The following is a 16,402-nucleotide window of genomic DNA, read 5'->3' on the forward strand; positions in this document are numbered from 1 at the left end:
GAGTGTTGAAGCTCCCAAAAGAGTGGCCCCAGCACAGTTGTCATGACGACAATATTTACCAAAAAGTTGACAATACAAGTAATTTAGTTGTGTAACTGCTCTGTGTTGTTTTTAGAAACTGTTTGCAGCCATTGAACCTGCAGTGAGGGGAGGGAGGAGCCTGACAGGTGAAGCTGACCCCCCCTCCACACACACACACACACACACACACACACACACACTGCTCTGTTTTTGACACATCTCCATCTTCTCCTTCAGATGAAGACGTGGTAATGGGGAACAAACTGCTCGTCTACATCAGGTGAGTTTCATCGTTTTAAATGCAGCAGAAATGTGTCTCCTCCACATGAAAAATGTAACCGTGTGTTTGTAGCTGTTGTCTTGCAGGAAGAGCATATCCGCTTGGAGACATCCCCGCTGACCTTGTGGTTCAGGTTAAAAACCAGGTGTGTGCAAACGTTCACCACTTTCTCCTGGAACAGGATGCTGTTAACCCCCAGATGTTTCTGGAAGTATTCCTGGATTAGTCACTTCATCACATAAAGATCCTGCAAAGATCAGGGTCGTCCAATAAAAAAAAGATCTTTACAGATGTATCTGACGCACAGAGATTTCTCCATTTTCTCTTTCGGTGATCGGTAGACGATTACATTTCCAAAGACTTTTGAGTTTGATATGAAAGAAAAAAAATATTCCAACACTCTTTCAGAGAATGGAGAGCCTCTGACCGCCTGATATTAATAACTTCTGTATTAAGAGTTATTCGACTTACTGTATTTTCCGGACTATAAGTTGCGAAAAATGTCCAATCAAGAAGAAAAAAAACAGTCACTCTGGAGTATAAGTCGCATTTTGGGAGAAAAGTCTGACGTTTCAGAACAAATCCGGCGAGCCCAGCATAACAAAAAAAATAAAGAAATACAAGAATACTAATCTTTTGATCTGTATAAGAAAAATATCAAAGTTTAAGAGGAAAACCATCAGATTCTCTTCCATGTTTGTTTTGGACGACACTTCTTCTTCTGCCACTATCTGTAGCAAATACTTAAGCTCAGAAGTAGTGCCCTCTAGCGGTTCGTTAGAGGAAACAACCGCTAAAAGAAAACTGGGAAAATAACAAATATATGAACTTATTGATGTCTAAAAAACAAAAAAAAAACAAGTCACTTCTGAGTCCAAGTCCCATCCCGGGCTAAACTATGAAAAAAACTGTGACTTATACTCTGGAAAATGCCGTAATTTATTTTTCTTCTATTAACTTTTCTGAGATCTTTAGCCAGACTTTTATTTTGAAAAAAAGTGTCATTCCTCATTTTTAGGTTTATCCTGTTCTGCTGTAAAAACAAAAAAGGACTGATGTGGTTCTTAAGTGTTAAATATTTTGAATTGAAACTTTTAAACTTTTTTTTCTGAATTTTGATTCCAGGAATAACTAAAAAGAAGTTTAGCATCTTGTGGATTCATCTCCATCCCTGAATGAGACTTGTTTGTGTTTCAGGTCTTTGATTTTCTGATCCGTCTTCATTCTAACGACTCATCGGAGGAGGAGGATGTTTTCCCTTTTATTCGGACACTCCTCCACTTTGACACTCGGGAGTTTCTCAACGTGCTTTCCATGGTGAGTTAGTGTTGATGTTTCTTCTCTTTGGTCAGCCTCACCTGTGCTCCACAAAGACCTGCAGTGACAGAGTTGATGCTCACCAGTCTCTCTGTGCAATTCATTATTTAAGTTTAAGCTCAAGTCTGTGTTTCTGCGTCACTATAGACCCACTCTGAATATGTTTTGATCTGTTTTTAAAGTACCCCAGTGATTTTTTAATCATGATTTAGATGTTTTCTTTTCTTTCATTGCAGACATTTGAAGACTTCAAGAATGACAAGCAGGCTCTGGAGTACCAGCAGAGGATAGTAGATATCTTACTTCAGGTACAATGGGCAAAGCTACTTGTTTATTTATTCATGTATTCACTAAACTGCTTCAGCAAACAGGATTCACACTTTATTCATATAAATCTGACAATATGAACATTTTTTAATATGAGGATTTAAAGAGTCAACAGGGAAAATCCACAGAAACCTTTAGGACATAAAAGTTCTATTTCAATCTGTGGTCATGAATTGATGCTTTTGGGCCTTCAAATATACTATGATGATGCCTTTAAGATCATCAAACAACTGGAAAGATGTAAACAGAGACAGTAAAGCTCATTTCTATTCAGTTTTTCAAGCTTCTATAAGTTAGAAAAAGTAAACGATGAAAGTCACCAATCAATCAAATTTCTGTCAGTTCAGTGCAGTAATGCTAATTTTTCTGGGCATATGAGGTTTAAAATTAATCAGAATTATGTTGTTTTTTCAGTAGGAACTTCTGTTGCTAATGGAGACTAACAATAATCAGTAGAATCAATACAACTCTTATACTCAATAAAATAATACTCAGAAATGCTGAAACAACTAAATAAAAAAAATAAAAAAAATAATTGTTGCTGACTTAGCTGTTTAACAGTTGAATTGAGGTGAGTAAAAACGCTGATGTAGGTTTCTTTGTCCTGATCAAAGTGAGGATCAATGAAGGGAATCACAAATAGCTGTTTAAAATGTTTAACTTTAACTGTCTAAATGAACTAGTGGTTACTTTGACCTTAACAGTGTTTTCTAAAGAATTCAGAAGTCTCACTGTAAAAGCAGTGCTGGAAGGCTCATATGACATCATGTTCATGCTTTGGTCTTCAAGGTGATGGTGGACAACAAGGACTTTACCCCGTCCCAGGTGGGCGGGCTCTTCACCTTTCTGGCGCGTCAGCTGGTCAAGCCAGACAACACGCTCTTCGTGAACAGGAAGCTCTTTGACCAGGTACGGCGGCCCAGATCCCAGCGGTGCGTCTGCCACCGTTTCAGGCTGTTCATGAGAATTTAATCTTAATCCCAATTTTATTTTATACTAGGGTTTACTGTGGCTAGAATCCATGTTCTTTCATGGAAACTTGTTCCCCTCATTTTCTTGTTTTGTGGCGGTTGCATTATTAATCAGATTATATCGTCCTGGTTCAGGTTGTAATGGGGCAGTTTCAGTTTATATTTACAGTCTCACATTTAAATGTTTACCTGGCCTTGTTTAGGATTATTTTTTGGCACATTCTCAGCTGTGTGACTACAGTTTGTATCCTCTCTCTGTGTCTCTCTTTATGTCTCTCTCTCTCCCTCTTTCTGTCTGTTTCTCTCTCACTCTCTCTGTCTCTCTGTCCTCTCTCCCTCTCTATCTGTCTGTCTTCGTCTCCCTCTCTCCATATCTCCCTCCGTATCTCTCTCTCTCTATACTGTGAAAATCACAAAAAAAAAATTTTTTTCAAGGTATAAAGTTTTTCTTTCACTTCAAAAAAGAAAATAAGTAGTTATCCTGTTGTATTTGCTTGTGAATTAACAGTGCAGAACATAAATTTTACTTTGAAATGGAGCCAACGTGTGAGGCAGTTTTGCACTAATATTCCTAAAACAGGTTTCAAAATAAGATAGGACAGATCAGTTGTGTTTGTCACTAAAACAACCCTTTTCATATTCTGAAATGTCTAAATATATCAGCAAGAGTCTGACAATATGATACGTGTCACGATAAGACAGTATTTCCCTTTTGTTTTCTTAACATCCTTATTTATTTAAAACTTTCTCTCAATATTTACTCACCTTACACACAAATAAAGTTGTAAAATACATGTTTTAATTACATTTGTTAATGCTCAGAACATTAAGCACTGGAACTGTACCTCACATGTAAGTAGCTTTTAACCAAGAAAATTCATGGTGCTTTTTGTAAGTAATTTAGGCAACATTTTTTCAACACTCCGTTTTGTCTGATTTTCACAACTCAAAATGTTTTAGCATAGGGAAAAAAAACACAAAGATTAAATGTCTTAGCCAGTAATGAGAATATAAAGTGCTGTGTCACTAACACTGCTAATATAGCCGAACCAGTACTTTTGAAGCGGTTCAGGTGCTCTCCAGAAACATTTCAGTGTGATGATGGTATAACTGTATCTTTGCTTCTAGATAATTAATTAAATATCGTCTTGGCAGTATTTTAAATCGATACAAGTGTTGCCGAATGAATCTATTTTTTCTTACACCCCTAGTAAGTATGAGGTTCTGCAGGGGTCTGATCTGGGTTCTGGTCATGTCTGCAGGTGCTGGAGTTCCTGTGTTGTCCAGACAATGAATGTCGGCAGGCGGAACGGCAGCAGGTTGGTTTACGAGGAGCTGTTTTTGTTTGTCTGAAGAGTGGAGCTCCAGCATGTCCGATAAAACCACCTCAAAGGAGCAGAGTTGGAACTTGTTTGGTTGTCCATCATTTCGTCAGCATGGTCTGACGACTCAAAACTTTACAGAAGAGAAGAAGATGTCGTATTTTCTTCTAATAAATGTTATCACAGAGACGGTTCTTCAGAGTTCTGCTTTGATCAAGCAGCAATTATTAAACTGGGTCATGTCAGCAGTTCTTTCTCCCGTCCTTCATTCATGAAGTGTCTCTTTTTAAAAAGCTCAGCCTGTAGCTCAGCTGTCCTGACCAGGTACTGGGTGCTGTGATCTGCAGGTTCTGCTGGACCTGCTGCAGGTGGAGGGCGTGGTCCAGTTCAATGAAGACCGCCTCCTCGTTCTGGCAGAGAAGGCTCAGTTGTAAGTTCACCGTGGAGACCAGAGTCCTCTGCATTCATGCTTTTTCTATTGCTTGCGTTTTGTAGTAGTTGATACTCCAAAGTGCTGCTGGGAATTCTGATTTGTGAGACTTGAGCGTTTAAAAACTGAATAGAGGCGGTTTTTCTGGATGTTCAGTTCACTAATATGTGGTTAAAAAGTCCTCATCTCAGCTTTATCTTTGTGTCTTCAGCTACCAAATCTGTGAGTTCCTTTTTGAGAAAAAACATCTGTATGATCGGATCATCGACTGCTACCTGAAAGACCCGGTCCGACAGGTAAACCACCACTTAGATGCTCCGGAGTTGAGCTTAATAAACTGAGCAGATTTCATACAGAATAAACCTTGTTATGATTAGGATTCTTTGGTTTATTTGTCCTTTTCAGTGTGAGATCTTCAGCTACATCCACAACCTGCTGTCCATGCCCGGATACAGCTCCGAGGAGAAGCAGAGAGTCCGGAGCAAAGTGCTGCAGCACGTACAGGTCGGTCCGTCCCTACAGTCTCCTCACATCTCAGGAGGTTTCAGCCAAAACAAACTGAACCAGGATACCACTTTACAGATTAAACCGCAATGTTTACTATTTAATATATTCGCTGACGCTTAAACACAATATTGATGGCTCCCGCCGCTTATCAAATCGTTCAGCCAGACAAGTAGAAATGCTAACTTTCCTGCAACGAGCAAGAACATCGGACAGTTTTCAATTCTATAGAGTCAGAGTGTAGATGAATACAGTTGTGAACGCTCAGCACCACAAAATGCACTTTAGTTCTATTTGACTCAGTGAGAGCAAAACTTCATCTTTTGTGAAAAAATAGTTCTTTGTTTCAGATGTCAACCTCATTTAATCTTGTTTTAATACCAGAAACTAATGAAGGACAAATGCTACATAATTTCTTAAAGGTTTGATAAACTCTAATCTGTATTGTCTTTGTCTTTATTTTTAGTTGGCTTAAAGCTAATGATGGTTAAGATTTTAAATTAACTCATTTATTTACTAATTCATTGAAACAATTTATTGCTGATCAGTCAACTAATTGGAAAAATCAGTCACCGATTAGATGAATAGTCGGAAAAATGAATCGCAGATTTTTGACTCATCAAAAAAATTAATCACTGATTGGTCGACTAATTTAAAAAAAGAATCAATGATTAGTTGACTGTTAAAATATTTGTTTGTGGCAGCCCTACGAACTGTTTGAAGCTGAAAAACAGAGCCCAAAAAAAGCCCCAAGTTTTAAGAAAGTTCTCCCAAAACAGCCAAAAACATGAAGGAGAGGTTCCATAAAGTTCCTGTTTGCAGGAGCTGGTGAGTCTGGACCCCACGAAGTCCGCTGACCTGGTGTCGTGTCACTTCTCTGACTCTGTGAGCTCCATCGTCTCAGAACTTCAGGTCAGTGCAGTAGAAGTGTGAAAGCTGATCTCAGCCTGATGACCATGACGACGGCTTGTTGTAACCCCAGCTGTCTGTCTGCAGGATCAGCAGCTGCTCTTCAGCTTCCTCAGGTGTCTGCTGGAGCCACGGTGAGGTTCTGCGGCTCTGCTGCCTCTGAGCTGCCCGGTCTCTCTGTCTCATCGTTTCCTGTTGGTTTCAGGGAGGGGCCGGGGCCCGCTCTGTGTCCCGATCAGGACCTCCATGAACTCCTGCTGGATTTGATGTGCCAGTTTGACCCCCAGCAGCTGCTGGCCTTCCTGCACACGTCTCAGCACTACAGACTGGAGGAAGCCATATTGGTTTGTGTTCTAGCACATTCTAGAGTCCATCAGAGAAGAATCACTCATTTAATCATCTCTTCAGAACACCAGCTCCATGATCCACTGCAAAATCCAGATTTTTAATTTTCATCACCACTGTTGTCTCCAGATAACAGAAAAGCACGGCTGCGTTGAAGCGCGAGCATCCCTGCTGGAGAAGAAAGGTGACGTTCATGGAGCGTTTGCTGGCCTACTGCAGGTAAAGCACCTGAAAGAACGCTCTGATCAAGCGTTGTTGATGCTCCATATGTTTTGGAGTGTTTGGCTGTAAACTTTTTCCTCTCTGAAGATGCTGAAGGACAGGTTGCACCACTTTGCTTCAGAGAGTCTCGCAGAGACGAGCAACAGTCCGGAGCATTGTGAGTCTCTGAGGAGAGTCCAGGAGAGCCTGGATGTCGTCCTCGCCTTCAGTCATCGGAACTGTTCCAGCCTGGACCAGGAGCAGAGGAAGGTAGGTATGGTCTCCATATGGTCTGGGGCCAATTCAAGAAGTAGGTTTTGTTGAAACTCTGAGTTTCAGCTGTTCTGAAACCGATAACTCTGAATTTGTCAACTCTGAATTCAGGTTTGTTAAATTTGCTTCATCCATCTATTGTTTTTTTTTTCCTTTCAGACTCTGTGGTTTCCGATTCTGGATGCTTTGATGGCTTCTCAGAAGGAAGTGAAGAGGCCCACAACATCTTTTGAGGGTCAGAAAGGGCACCAATACACACTGTTTTTTTCTTATCCCATTGGTTCCACATTGTTCTGAAGGGTTCTCCTCTCCCAGTGTCGGTCCGTGCATTGGAGAGCTGAGCCTTCAGTCTTCCTCCGCCAAAACCCTCCTCGTTAATATGAACTATTTTATGTTTCTAACTCCATCCTGTTACATATGAATATTATTTCATGGAAAAAATAAAAATCATAAATTGATCATGTAAATGGACAGAGTTCACTACAATTGCTCATATTGTATAAACAAACTCTGTCTGTCTGGGAAATGGTATTTTCTGAAATTCTGTCAGTAATGAGCCGCTGCAGCTCAATGTGTTCAGAGCAGCCGTGGTGCGTTCAATGGCGGCGTGGAAGTTCTAATTCTGGCCCCTTTGTCTCAACATTGTCGCAAAACGCCGTTACCTGGCCAGACAGAACTGCTGGAAGTAGAGGACAAATTCTTTTCCCTGCAGACACGCTTGCTAACTTCAGGGTTGGTCGGCCTTTGATGACAATGTCCAGTTTTTCTGGAAAAAGAACAGCTTACACAATAAATCTACAAAATCAACTTCTTCTGTTGTTAACTGCAAAACGGCGAGTAATTGAAACAAAAATCAAGTGCAGCTACTGCCTATGGCCTCAAACAAAGTACAGAAGAAGTTAGCTTTTGTTAGCGCGAGCTTCAGCCATCCAATCAGAGGCGATTATTTCATCTTCTGCCCCCATGAAGCTACAGAGACTCAAACTCAAATTCCTATTGGTCGACTCAACGCAAATGCACTTACTCCATATATGGCTATGGTTTAATCAGCAGTTTTTTTTATGGAAAGCCGCCATAAGTGAGGACAGAAGCACTGACTGTTTGAGTGTAAGGCAGACTTTCTTTAGCCTAGCCACAAGTGAGGGCTAAAATCTGATTGGCTAGAAACTGTCATGTGAAAAACATAGTCTTACAGAAGTTTAGGGCTGTGAGAGAAGCTGACAGAAAGATCTAAAATATATTTTGGACAAATATATATATATATATATATATATAAACATTTCTCTGTGGTTTAGATATGTCTTCAGATAATTTTAGGCCTACACTGAAGGCTTTGCAGGCCCTGACTGTACGCCACTGCCCTCTCCATTATAGGAATAGTTAGATTTTTAGTTCTTATTATAAACAACATTGAATCAGTTTCCTGGAGAAGTCAAAGATGTGCTCAGCACTGGAAGGACGTTCTCTCCGTCACCTGACTTGGTCTGAATGTTCCAGGTTTGAAGGAGATGACGCTGACGGTCCTGAACTGCATGAGCAGCTTCATTTCTCTGCCAGCCATCATCCAGCAGATCCTGCAGGTGAGAGAGTCATCTGCAGTGAAGACCTTCAGTTACATCCACACCATTACATGTCCACCAAACATGTCCAGAAATGTGATGTTTCTTATGAATTCTGCACATTTTCCCTCTAATATGACGATTGTTCCTGTACTTTTTGAAGTACAACACATAGTTATAGCAGTTTTTTTTAGCAAGTTTTGTCCAAGTTCATCACAAACAAACCTTTTTTTCTTGGAGATGTGCTGGATTTGTCTCATGGTGCTGTTATCTATCACACAGTAAAGTTCAAATGTATTTACTTCTGTAATCAAAAGATTTTTTTAGCCGTTTAAAGAGGGCAATAAATCCCTCCATGATGTGCTGAGGAGAGGCAGGTTTGAAACCTTTTACCTGTGGATCCTCTAGTAAAGGAAATGCATTTGTGTCCATCAGGATCCGGTCTATGGAAGAGGAAAGCTGTCCGAGATTCAAGGACTCATCCTGGGAATGCTGGATACCTTTAACTACGAGCAGGTGAAGACTCGTCTTGAGTCTGTTGCAACAGAAAGGATTGTTGTTGCTGAAAGTTAATCTGATACGAGAGCATAGATCAGTTACAGGTTAGTAGCTGGTTGTCTCATCAAAGTATTATAAACTATTAAAGTAAAGTAAGTCCCTAGGGATAGAGCTCTCTGGTAAACCTGCTCAGAATTCCCATGTTCATTGTTTCAGTAGATCTGTATCATCCTCCTCCTCACGTCTTTCAGACTCTACTTGAAACGACCACCAACCTGCTCAACTATGACCTGCACTGGTCTCTGGCTCACCTGCGCGCCGCCGTCACACGCGGACTCCACCCACTTCAAGACCACTGCAACATCTGCCTGCAGCACTACAAGAGGAGGCCAGACTCCGGGGAGGAGGTCGTCGTGTTCAGGTGCCTCTGAACGACAAATTGTAGAACAAGGCCGCTAAACTTAGGAACTTTAAATCGCTTGTGTGTGTGAAGCGCTGGAGCGTCAAAAGAAAAGCGATCTCTTCGTGTTTCAGTGCTGTTTTTTTTTAGCATCCCTCACGTCCTTCTCTCTGCAGCTGTGGACATCTGTATCACCGGTGGTGTCTGCAGCAGAAGGACTGTGGTTCCAGCTCGGCTTCAGAGCTGCAGCAGTGGAGGTGCTACAAGTGTTCCTCCAGCCACATGCAGAAGAGAGGTCCTCCAGGAAGACCCAACCGCATCCGCAGCACCTCTCTGGCTCAGGTCTGAGCTTACATATGGAGAATCTGTTCCACACAAACACTGGCCTTGTCATTTTGTCATGAGTTTTGTAATGTCAAATAACATTTGAGCCATTTTCTCTCTAATTTGAAGGATTTTTTTAAATTACATTTTCAGGAAACTTTAGATTATGTTGCATTTTAAAAAGTGGATTTTCACAAATGGAATGAAAAGGAAAGAATGTAAGACCCTAGTATAACATGTTCATTCAAAATTTACTTTCCAGAGTATAAGTCACAGGAGCCAAAAATTCATAGCGAAGAAAAAAAAAACATATATAAGTCGCACTTTTAAGAGAAAAGTCCAACATTTATGAACAAATTTAACAAGCCCCATCTAATGTTGGATTTGACACCAAATGCGATTCATGCATTTGCATTTGATATGCCTCAAATTTAGAGCTGAATGCTCGTCCAAAAACGTGTTTATAAACTAGACACTTCTATAATCACATCTCCATGTCTGGGTTTTTCAGTCTTTCTTTTTCTTACCTTCTAGCCTGCAGGAGCTGCATCTGAGTGACTGTTCTTAGCTGCTCTTCTGTCTGTAACACAGTTTGATGGCTTGTTCTGCATTAGTCCACGGAGAGAAAAAGAAAAACGATAATAATGTTGCTAAAAAGAACAACGTCATAAAGTTCATAAGGAGAATGATCAGATTCTCAGCCATGTTTGTTTTGGACGACACTTCTTCTGTGATTCTGTCAGCAGCAAAAACAGAAGCACAAAACTACAGCGCCCTCTTGTGGTTCTTAGTGGGAAAATAACTAATATTTGAGCCTATTTAAGCTTAAAAAAATCACAAATAAGTTGATCCTGAGTAAAAACCGCACCCCAGGCCAATCTATTAAAAACTGCGACTTATAGTACGTTAACACAGGTACTTCAAGGAGAAAAAAAGGAAAGAAATCAAACAAATACAAGAAAGGGAAATATACAAGGACACTGTAGCTTAAAAAGTGGGCGTGATCCTAATCTGTGCCAATTTCTGTACTTCAGTAATAAAAATAATGCCTACATCTTCCCAAATCAACACATTTTCGTTCCCAAGTCACATATTGATGCATGGTTCGGACCTCAATGTCAAAAATAGACATTTTGGATGTCGTCATTTTTTGAAGTGCTGTCTGTTCTCATGTACTCCGACCTACACAACCTCTGAGCTGCCAACCGGTGGCCCGCCACTCTTTTGCTGCTCTCCACCTGTCAAACATTTGATCCTGAGCTAGATGCCGCAGCTCGGTGTGGCTGTCTGTGAATGTCACACTTACAATGAATGGAAGACACAGAGATCAGGTTTATTTATTGTGAAGAATTCTACAAAAATATACAAAAATGTAAAAAAAGAATGAAATGTTGGTGACCAATCCTACGTCTGAGTCCTCGTTATCGATCTCTATTCACAGTCTATGTTAAATAATAAACTCTGCTGTGGTTCACGTCTTCTCTCTGTTCTTCAGACTCATGTTGCATCCGGCCATCACGACGCAGCAGCAGCAACGCACAAGAAAAAGGTACGTTTATCCAATCAATCAACCCCCAGCATCCAGCCCCCCCCCTCTCTTATCTGTTACACTGTAAACGATCTAATCAAAAGGGTAATTTCTATTATTTTGTTGTGTTAAAACACCTCATTACATTTATTGGAGAGTTTTTTTCAATGAACAAAAAAATCCCTTGACCACTAAAATCTGGCAGTGATCATGTGACACTACATGCTCTTCAGGACTCTGATCAATGGAGTTTGGCTGAGACTACAGGTTTTTAACATTTATTTTTCTCAGATAGAAAAAAAAAAACAAATGAATTGTGTAGCTCAGACATGCATAACTGAGTGTCCTCATTAGATTTTTCAAAATGTGAGTTTTTATTTCAACAGAGGTTTTTAAAGGAGGATTGGCCCCTTGAGATGAAACATCTCGTTTTTTAAGGGGGTCTTCAGTCAGAGGGACAGATGGAAAAACAAAGGAAAAAAAATAAAATTGAGTTTATAGTATTACATCAGAGACATACCGACTCTCAAAAGTTCACAATATGAAACGAGATGCAAACATTTCGAGCTGAAAATAAATGAGAAACAATAAAGTTTGTTTTAAAATCTGAATCATCAGTTTTTGCATCAGCTGTCTGTCCTTTAGTTCAGTTTACCGGTTCATCTGTAAAACAACAAATATTTCAGTGAAAATCCTGTAGAGGATCTGTTATTTTTTCTGTGAGAGTGGGGTTGATTTGTCCAGTACATGCAGTGTTACTGTGTTGTTCCTGTTGTCAGTTTATTTGCTGTTCTGCTCAGGTTCTGGCTGCAGCCGTGTTGGACCTCCAGCAGGAGCAGTCCTGGGATCTGACCCGCTGTCTGTTCAGAGGACCGTCCAGGGTATGAATGTGATGGACAGGGGGTTGACACCTTTATTTACCAGTAGAGACGGGAAAAATGTTGGCAGCATTAGAAGGAAATGCTGCCGTAAAATGAGCAGTATTTGACAGATGGAGATGTTTTAGAACATGATTTTCTTTAAACTTTCAGAGTAAACTATATATATGATCATATCTTTGGAACACAGAAAAAACAAATTATTAATGAAAAATTAGTTATTTTTGTGAACTCTTGCTCAATAATTCACATTTAAACCAGTTCTCCCAATTCAGTGCCGGGAAATAGTCTTCTCCCTTTCTCCTGCCGTCTTCCCAATATCCCCGTCTGCTTGTGCTATTCTCGGATACGTTTAGGAACCATCTCAACATGTTATGCAGATTTCTCTCCAGCCCATATGCTCCCATGCTCTTGCACAAGACAAGAGGGTTGAGGGGCGTCGCGTAGCTATCTGAGCACCGCTAGCTCGAGCTGCTAGCTTTGCAGAGAAGTGTTTGAGTTGAGCCTGGAGGCGGAGCAGACTCTTCCTGAAAGAGGCCGTCTCACGATGTGACGTCAGACGGTGAAGACCGGCTCCTTTTCATGGGTGTGGGAGGGGCTGCTGCTGTTAAGAGTTCAGGTTTTTATAAGATTACTCAGAAATGGTTCAAAATACCACTTTGAGGTTCTTTATAGTGAGGAATATCAGTTTAATACACTTAAAAATGTGATTATTCTTGGCATGGCTACTTTAGAATAGTGCTGCCACAAACGATTATTGTAATAGTCGACTAATCACAGATTATTTTTTCCGATCAGTCGACCAATCAGGTCAGGCATAAAGTGGATGTAAAGCACAGATCATAACCGTCAATAGATTTAAACTAACTAAAAGCTAGATATATAGCATTACCTGTGTGAATGCTGTAAGCTGAATTTGGCCGCTGAAGATGGAAGTGACGATAGGTGAAGATGCTGAAATTGATAGCTGAAATTGCTGAAGCTGGTAGTCGGCCAAAATATTATTCAAATGCCAAATTAGCCTAAAAAATAAAAATCCAAAGTTAGCCAAAACAGCTAGAATTGTGCTACAATATTAGCTACATTCCAAAACAGCCTAAAAAAATCCTAAATTGGCCAAAACTGATAGTATGTAGCTGAAATATTAGCTACACTTCAAATTAGCCCAATAAAAAAAAAATGAAAAAATCCTAAATTAGCCAAAAAGAGCTAGCATGTAACTGAAATATTAGCTAAAATCCAAAATAGCCTAAACAACCTCAATGAATACAAAATAGTCCAAAATCTAGCAGAATGTCATTATAACATTCAACTTTACCACTCTCTGAATCCATATAGTATAAAGTAACGACTAATCGACGATTAAATTAGTCGTCGACTATTTTAATACTTGTATTTTCACGACCATAAGGCGGGCATAAACGTCTCAGATTTTCTCCAAAATGTGCGGCGCGCCCTATAGTGCAGTGCGCCTACTGTGTTGTTTTTTTTCTTTTTTTTGGAAGGCAGATTACATGAGAACTTTGATGTTTTACAGCCGAAGTGAGCGCCACTCACACGAAGCGAGGGAGCGCGTGTCCGTGTTCCCTCGCTTCTCACATTTGTTCAAATTCAAATTTGTTTTAATGAATTTTACATTTAATGTCTGATAATTTGTTATCATTGAGGCAACTTGTGAACTTTCAGGATGTTAATTTGATATGATCATTGTTTTTTACGGTGCTGGTATCCATATTCATTCTCCTCCTTTTATTAAAATTTCCTGAACTTTTCTTTGATAATCAACACGTTAGTCACGTGCTCCACGTGTGTACCGCTAGAAGAAACACCTGTTGGATCAATAACACCGCTAGAACTCTGTTTTTACGGTCAGACGCTACGCTCCGCTGCTCTGCCTCCCGCGCAAATTTTCACCTGTCAATGGAGCAGGTGGAGGAGTGCACGAGGACCCGCCCACTTCATGCAGAAAATCAGAGAAGAAAAAAGCTGAACCAGCGCAACTATGTTTTTAGACAAAAGGTGCACGAACGCACGCACGCACCCTCCCAGCCCACCCGCCGCAGCAGCAGACCCCCTCGTCCGTGGCAGCCCATGCGGGCCGCCTCGGCGGGCAGCGGACTAGGGGCCCGCCGTCCGTCTGTCGGCTGAGCGCGTGCACCAGCAGGGAGCAGCACTGATTCGTTGGTTTTAGACAGTTCCAACACCGTGATCTAACAGATGATAGAAAAACACCGATTGCGCTCTTTTTACCATGAAGCGCTGAGTTGGCGACTCTTGCTGCTGTCGTTCGCAGCGGCCCGTACCGCTCGTTCCTATAACTAATATTGCTTTCTACACATTCTTGCTCGCTCCTCATACGTCTGGCCGGGGGCGGGGCGCTTCCGCCGTTTCTGTGACTGAGATAAAGGCTGTCCCGCATTAACCAGAGAGGAGGAAAAGTAGGGACTTTTTTTATCATTGTCTCGACAAACACAAACAAAACATCACAGATCAGGAGAGCCGAGCAGGTTACCTGCCCTCCCCGCCCCCTGCAGCACCTGTCTCTCCCCCGGCGTGTGGAGCGAGCAGACACCGCTGAAGGGAGGATGTCTGTCTGTCTGCAGACAGAACCGCTGCGCTGTAACAGGACAAAGACAGTCGTAACGGATTCGTATTTTACTTCTTTATTTCTGATCGGGTCACTGAAAACAGCCCGTGCCAAAAGCTGAGTTCCTGATTAGCTGATGCGATGCAGCACCTGTCAAACTCTGTGATCTGCTGTGAAATGAAGTCAGACTCTCCAGCGCTACGCGACACGCGCTCTCGTGCTCGCCTCAATAGCTGATTTATATGAGCCCGCCCACTACGGCAGGAAAAGTAAAGGGATTGGCTAAAAAAAAGTACTGAAGAAAGTAGAAATGATTGACATGTCCAAAGACCAATGAACTTCAATGAACTGCTGCACTGTTTGCAGCAGCTGCTTTCGGTTTGGGTAGAACTGCGAAAATTATTAGTGTTTCTGCGTGGAATCAAACTTCGGTGACCAACCCTAGTTTTACCATGCCTGCGCCCTATGGTCAAGAGCGCCTTATGTGTTTGTTAAATACAGAAAAAGTACCAGTAAGTGAAACTGCGCCCTATAACCCAGTGCGCCCTGTGGTCGTGAAAATACGGTAATCGATTAGTCGATTAGTCGTTTAGTCGTCGATTGGTCGACTAATCGTGGCAGCCCCACTTTAGAATTTCCTCTGCATCCTTTTGTCCTGCAGCTGACCATCCTCGCTGAGCCCCCCCACGGAGACGCCTCAGAGAAGACGGCCCTTCACCCCCCAGGCCAAGAAGGCAGCGAGACTTTCTTCCTTAAGCTGGCCCCCCCACCTCTGTTTGAGGACTAGAAGCTGGTGATCCATAGAAAGAGGATCTCCTCACGTCTGTGTGTCAACTCTGATGTTTTTTATGTTCGTCTGGATTTACCTCATTTTATTTAACAGAAGCTGAAGTCTTTTAATCTCATTCCAGGATTTTTAAGGTGTTTCTCTAGATTATGAAAGACTCAGGATTAATGACGACTCTGCTATTAAACCTGAGCTGCTCCTCTCTGCTCTCCTTTATTTAAACTGAACTAACTGGATATTCTGCAGGTAAGATGAGTTGATCCTCATCCATGAAGGTTTGCTGAAGATTTCTCCGGAGTTTGACTGAAAATTCTCTTGTTTTTGTGGCTCTTTGGCTTTGAAGAAAAATAGGTTTGTGGTTTTCTTCATGTCATTTCTGTCATCTCTGTTTATATTTTGAACATGAGATGGTTAAAGGTTTAATCTAATGTCAGAGGGCTTTATCATTGGAATATCTTTATAGATCCTGTTTCATCTTCTGCTGCACAACAGAGTCTAGCTGCTGTTCAGAGGCAAAGATCTTAAAGGATAAAACTGCATTTATAGGCACTGATTTAAAGGAAACAAATCTACACCAGTGTTGTCCTGTTTATATTCAATAGTAAAACAAAATAAGAATGAAGTCACTCTGAAGTCATCCACAGTAAATTTAATTTCATTTTTAATTTGGGTAATCTGCTGCAGCAGGAGAAACATCTTTAACAATGGGTGTATTTTATTTTGAAAGGAACTGGTTTTTGTTGCTTTCAACAGTGAAATAAAACAAATTCATATACAGTATATACAGTAAAATAAATAAAAATATGCTTATATAAAAAGTATTGTAAATATTTAAGAACTACATTTTATAAACAATGGCTTAACAAGAAGTTTATTCCTTAATTGTTCCTTTAAGTCTGTTAGAAACTGTACCAAAGGGCTCTTATGGCATTAAGTGGGAG

At 40.9% G+C, this 16,402-nt stretch overlaps 1 protein-coding gene across 1 annotated transcript in view; it reads left to right on the top strand.

The window, feature by feature from the left end:
- The window catches only part of vps8 (VPS8 subunit of CORVET complex), a 32,401-nt gene extending 16,738 nt beyond the window's left edge, over positions 1-15,663 (top strand). The window contains exons 23-45 of the mRNA XM_024285208.2: positions 116-167; positions 259-301; positions 374-446; positions 1,499-1,618; positions 1,855-1,926; positions 2,735-2,854; positions 4,179-4,235; positions 4,586-4,668; positions 4,880-4,964; positions 5,074-5,172; positions 5,995-6,084; positions 6,169-6,215; positions 6,287-6,425; positions 6,556-6,645; positions 6,736-6,897; positions 7,060-7,135; positions 8,398-8,480; positions 8,895-8,975; positions 9,209-9,378; positions 9,534-9,699; positions 11,177-11,230; positions 12,010-12,090; positions 15,336-15,663. Coding sequence (XP_024140976.1) covers positions 116-167; positions 259-301; positions 374-446; positions 1,499-1,618; positions 1,855-1,926; positions 2,735-2,854; positions 4,179-4,235; positions 4,586-4,668; positions 4,880-4,964; positions 5,074-5,172; positions 5,995-6,084; positions 6,169-6,215; positions 6,287-6,425; positions 6,556-6,645; positions 6,736-6,897; positions 7,060-7,135; positions 8,398-8,480; positions 8,895-8,975; positions 9,209-9,378; positions 9,534-9,699; positions 11,177-11,230; positions 12,010-12,090; positions 15,336-15,461 — 2,169 coding nt within the window. The 3' untranslated portion in view covers positions 15,462-15,663. The remainder of the gene's footprint in view (positions 1-115; positions 168-258; positions 302-373; positions 447-1,498; positions 1,619-1,854; positions 1,927-2,734; positions 2,855-4,178; positions 4,236-4,585; positions 4,669-4,879; positions 4,965-5,073; positions 5,173-5,994; positions 6,085-6,168; positions 6,216-6,286; positions 6,426-6,555; positions 6,646-6,735; positions 6,898-7,059; positions 7,136-8,397; positions 8,481-8,894; positions 8,976-9,208; positions 9,379-9,533; positions 9,700-11,176; positions 11,231-12,009; positions 12,091-15,335) is intronic.
- The last annotated feature ends 739 nt before the right edge of the window (positions 15,664-16,402 follow it).

The sequence above is a fragment of the Oryzias melastigma genome, linkage group LG19 (assembly GCF_002922805.2).
Source record: "Oryzias melastigma strain HK-1 linkage group LG19, ASM292280v2, whole genome shotgun sequence".
Lineage (NCBI taxonomy): Eukaryota > Metazoa > Chordata > Actinopteri > Beloniformes > Adrianichthyidae > Oryzias > Oryzias melastigma.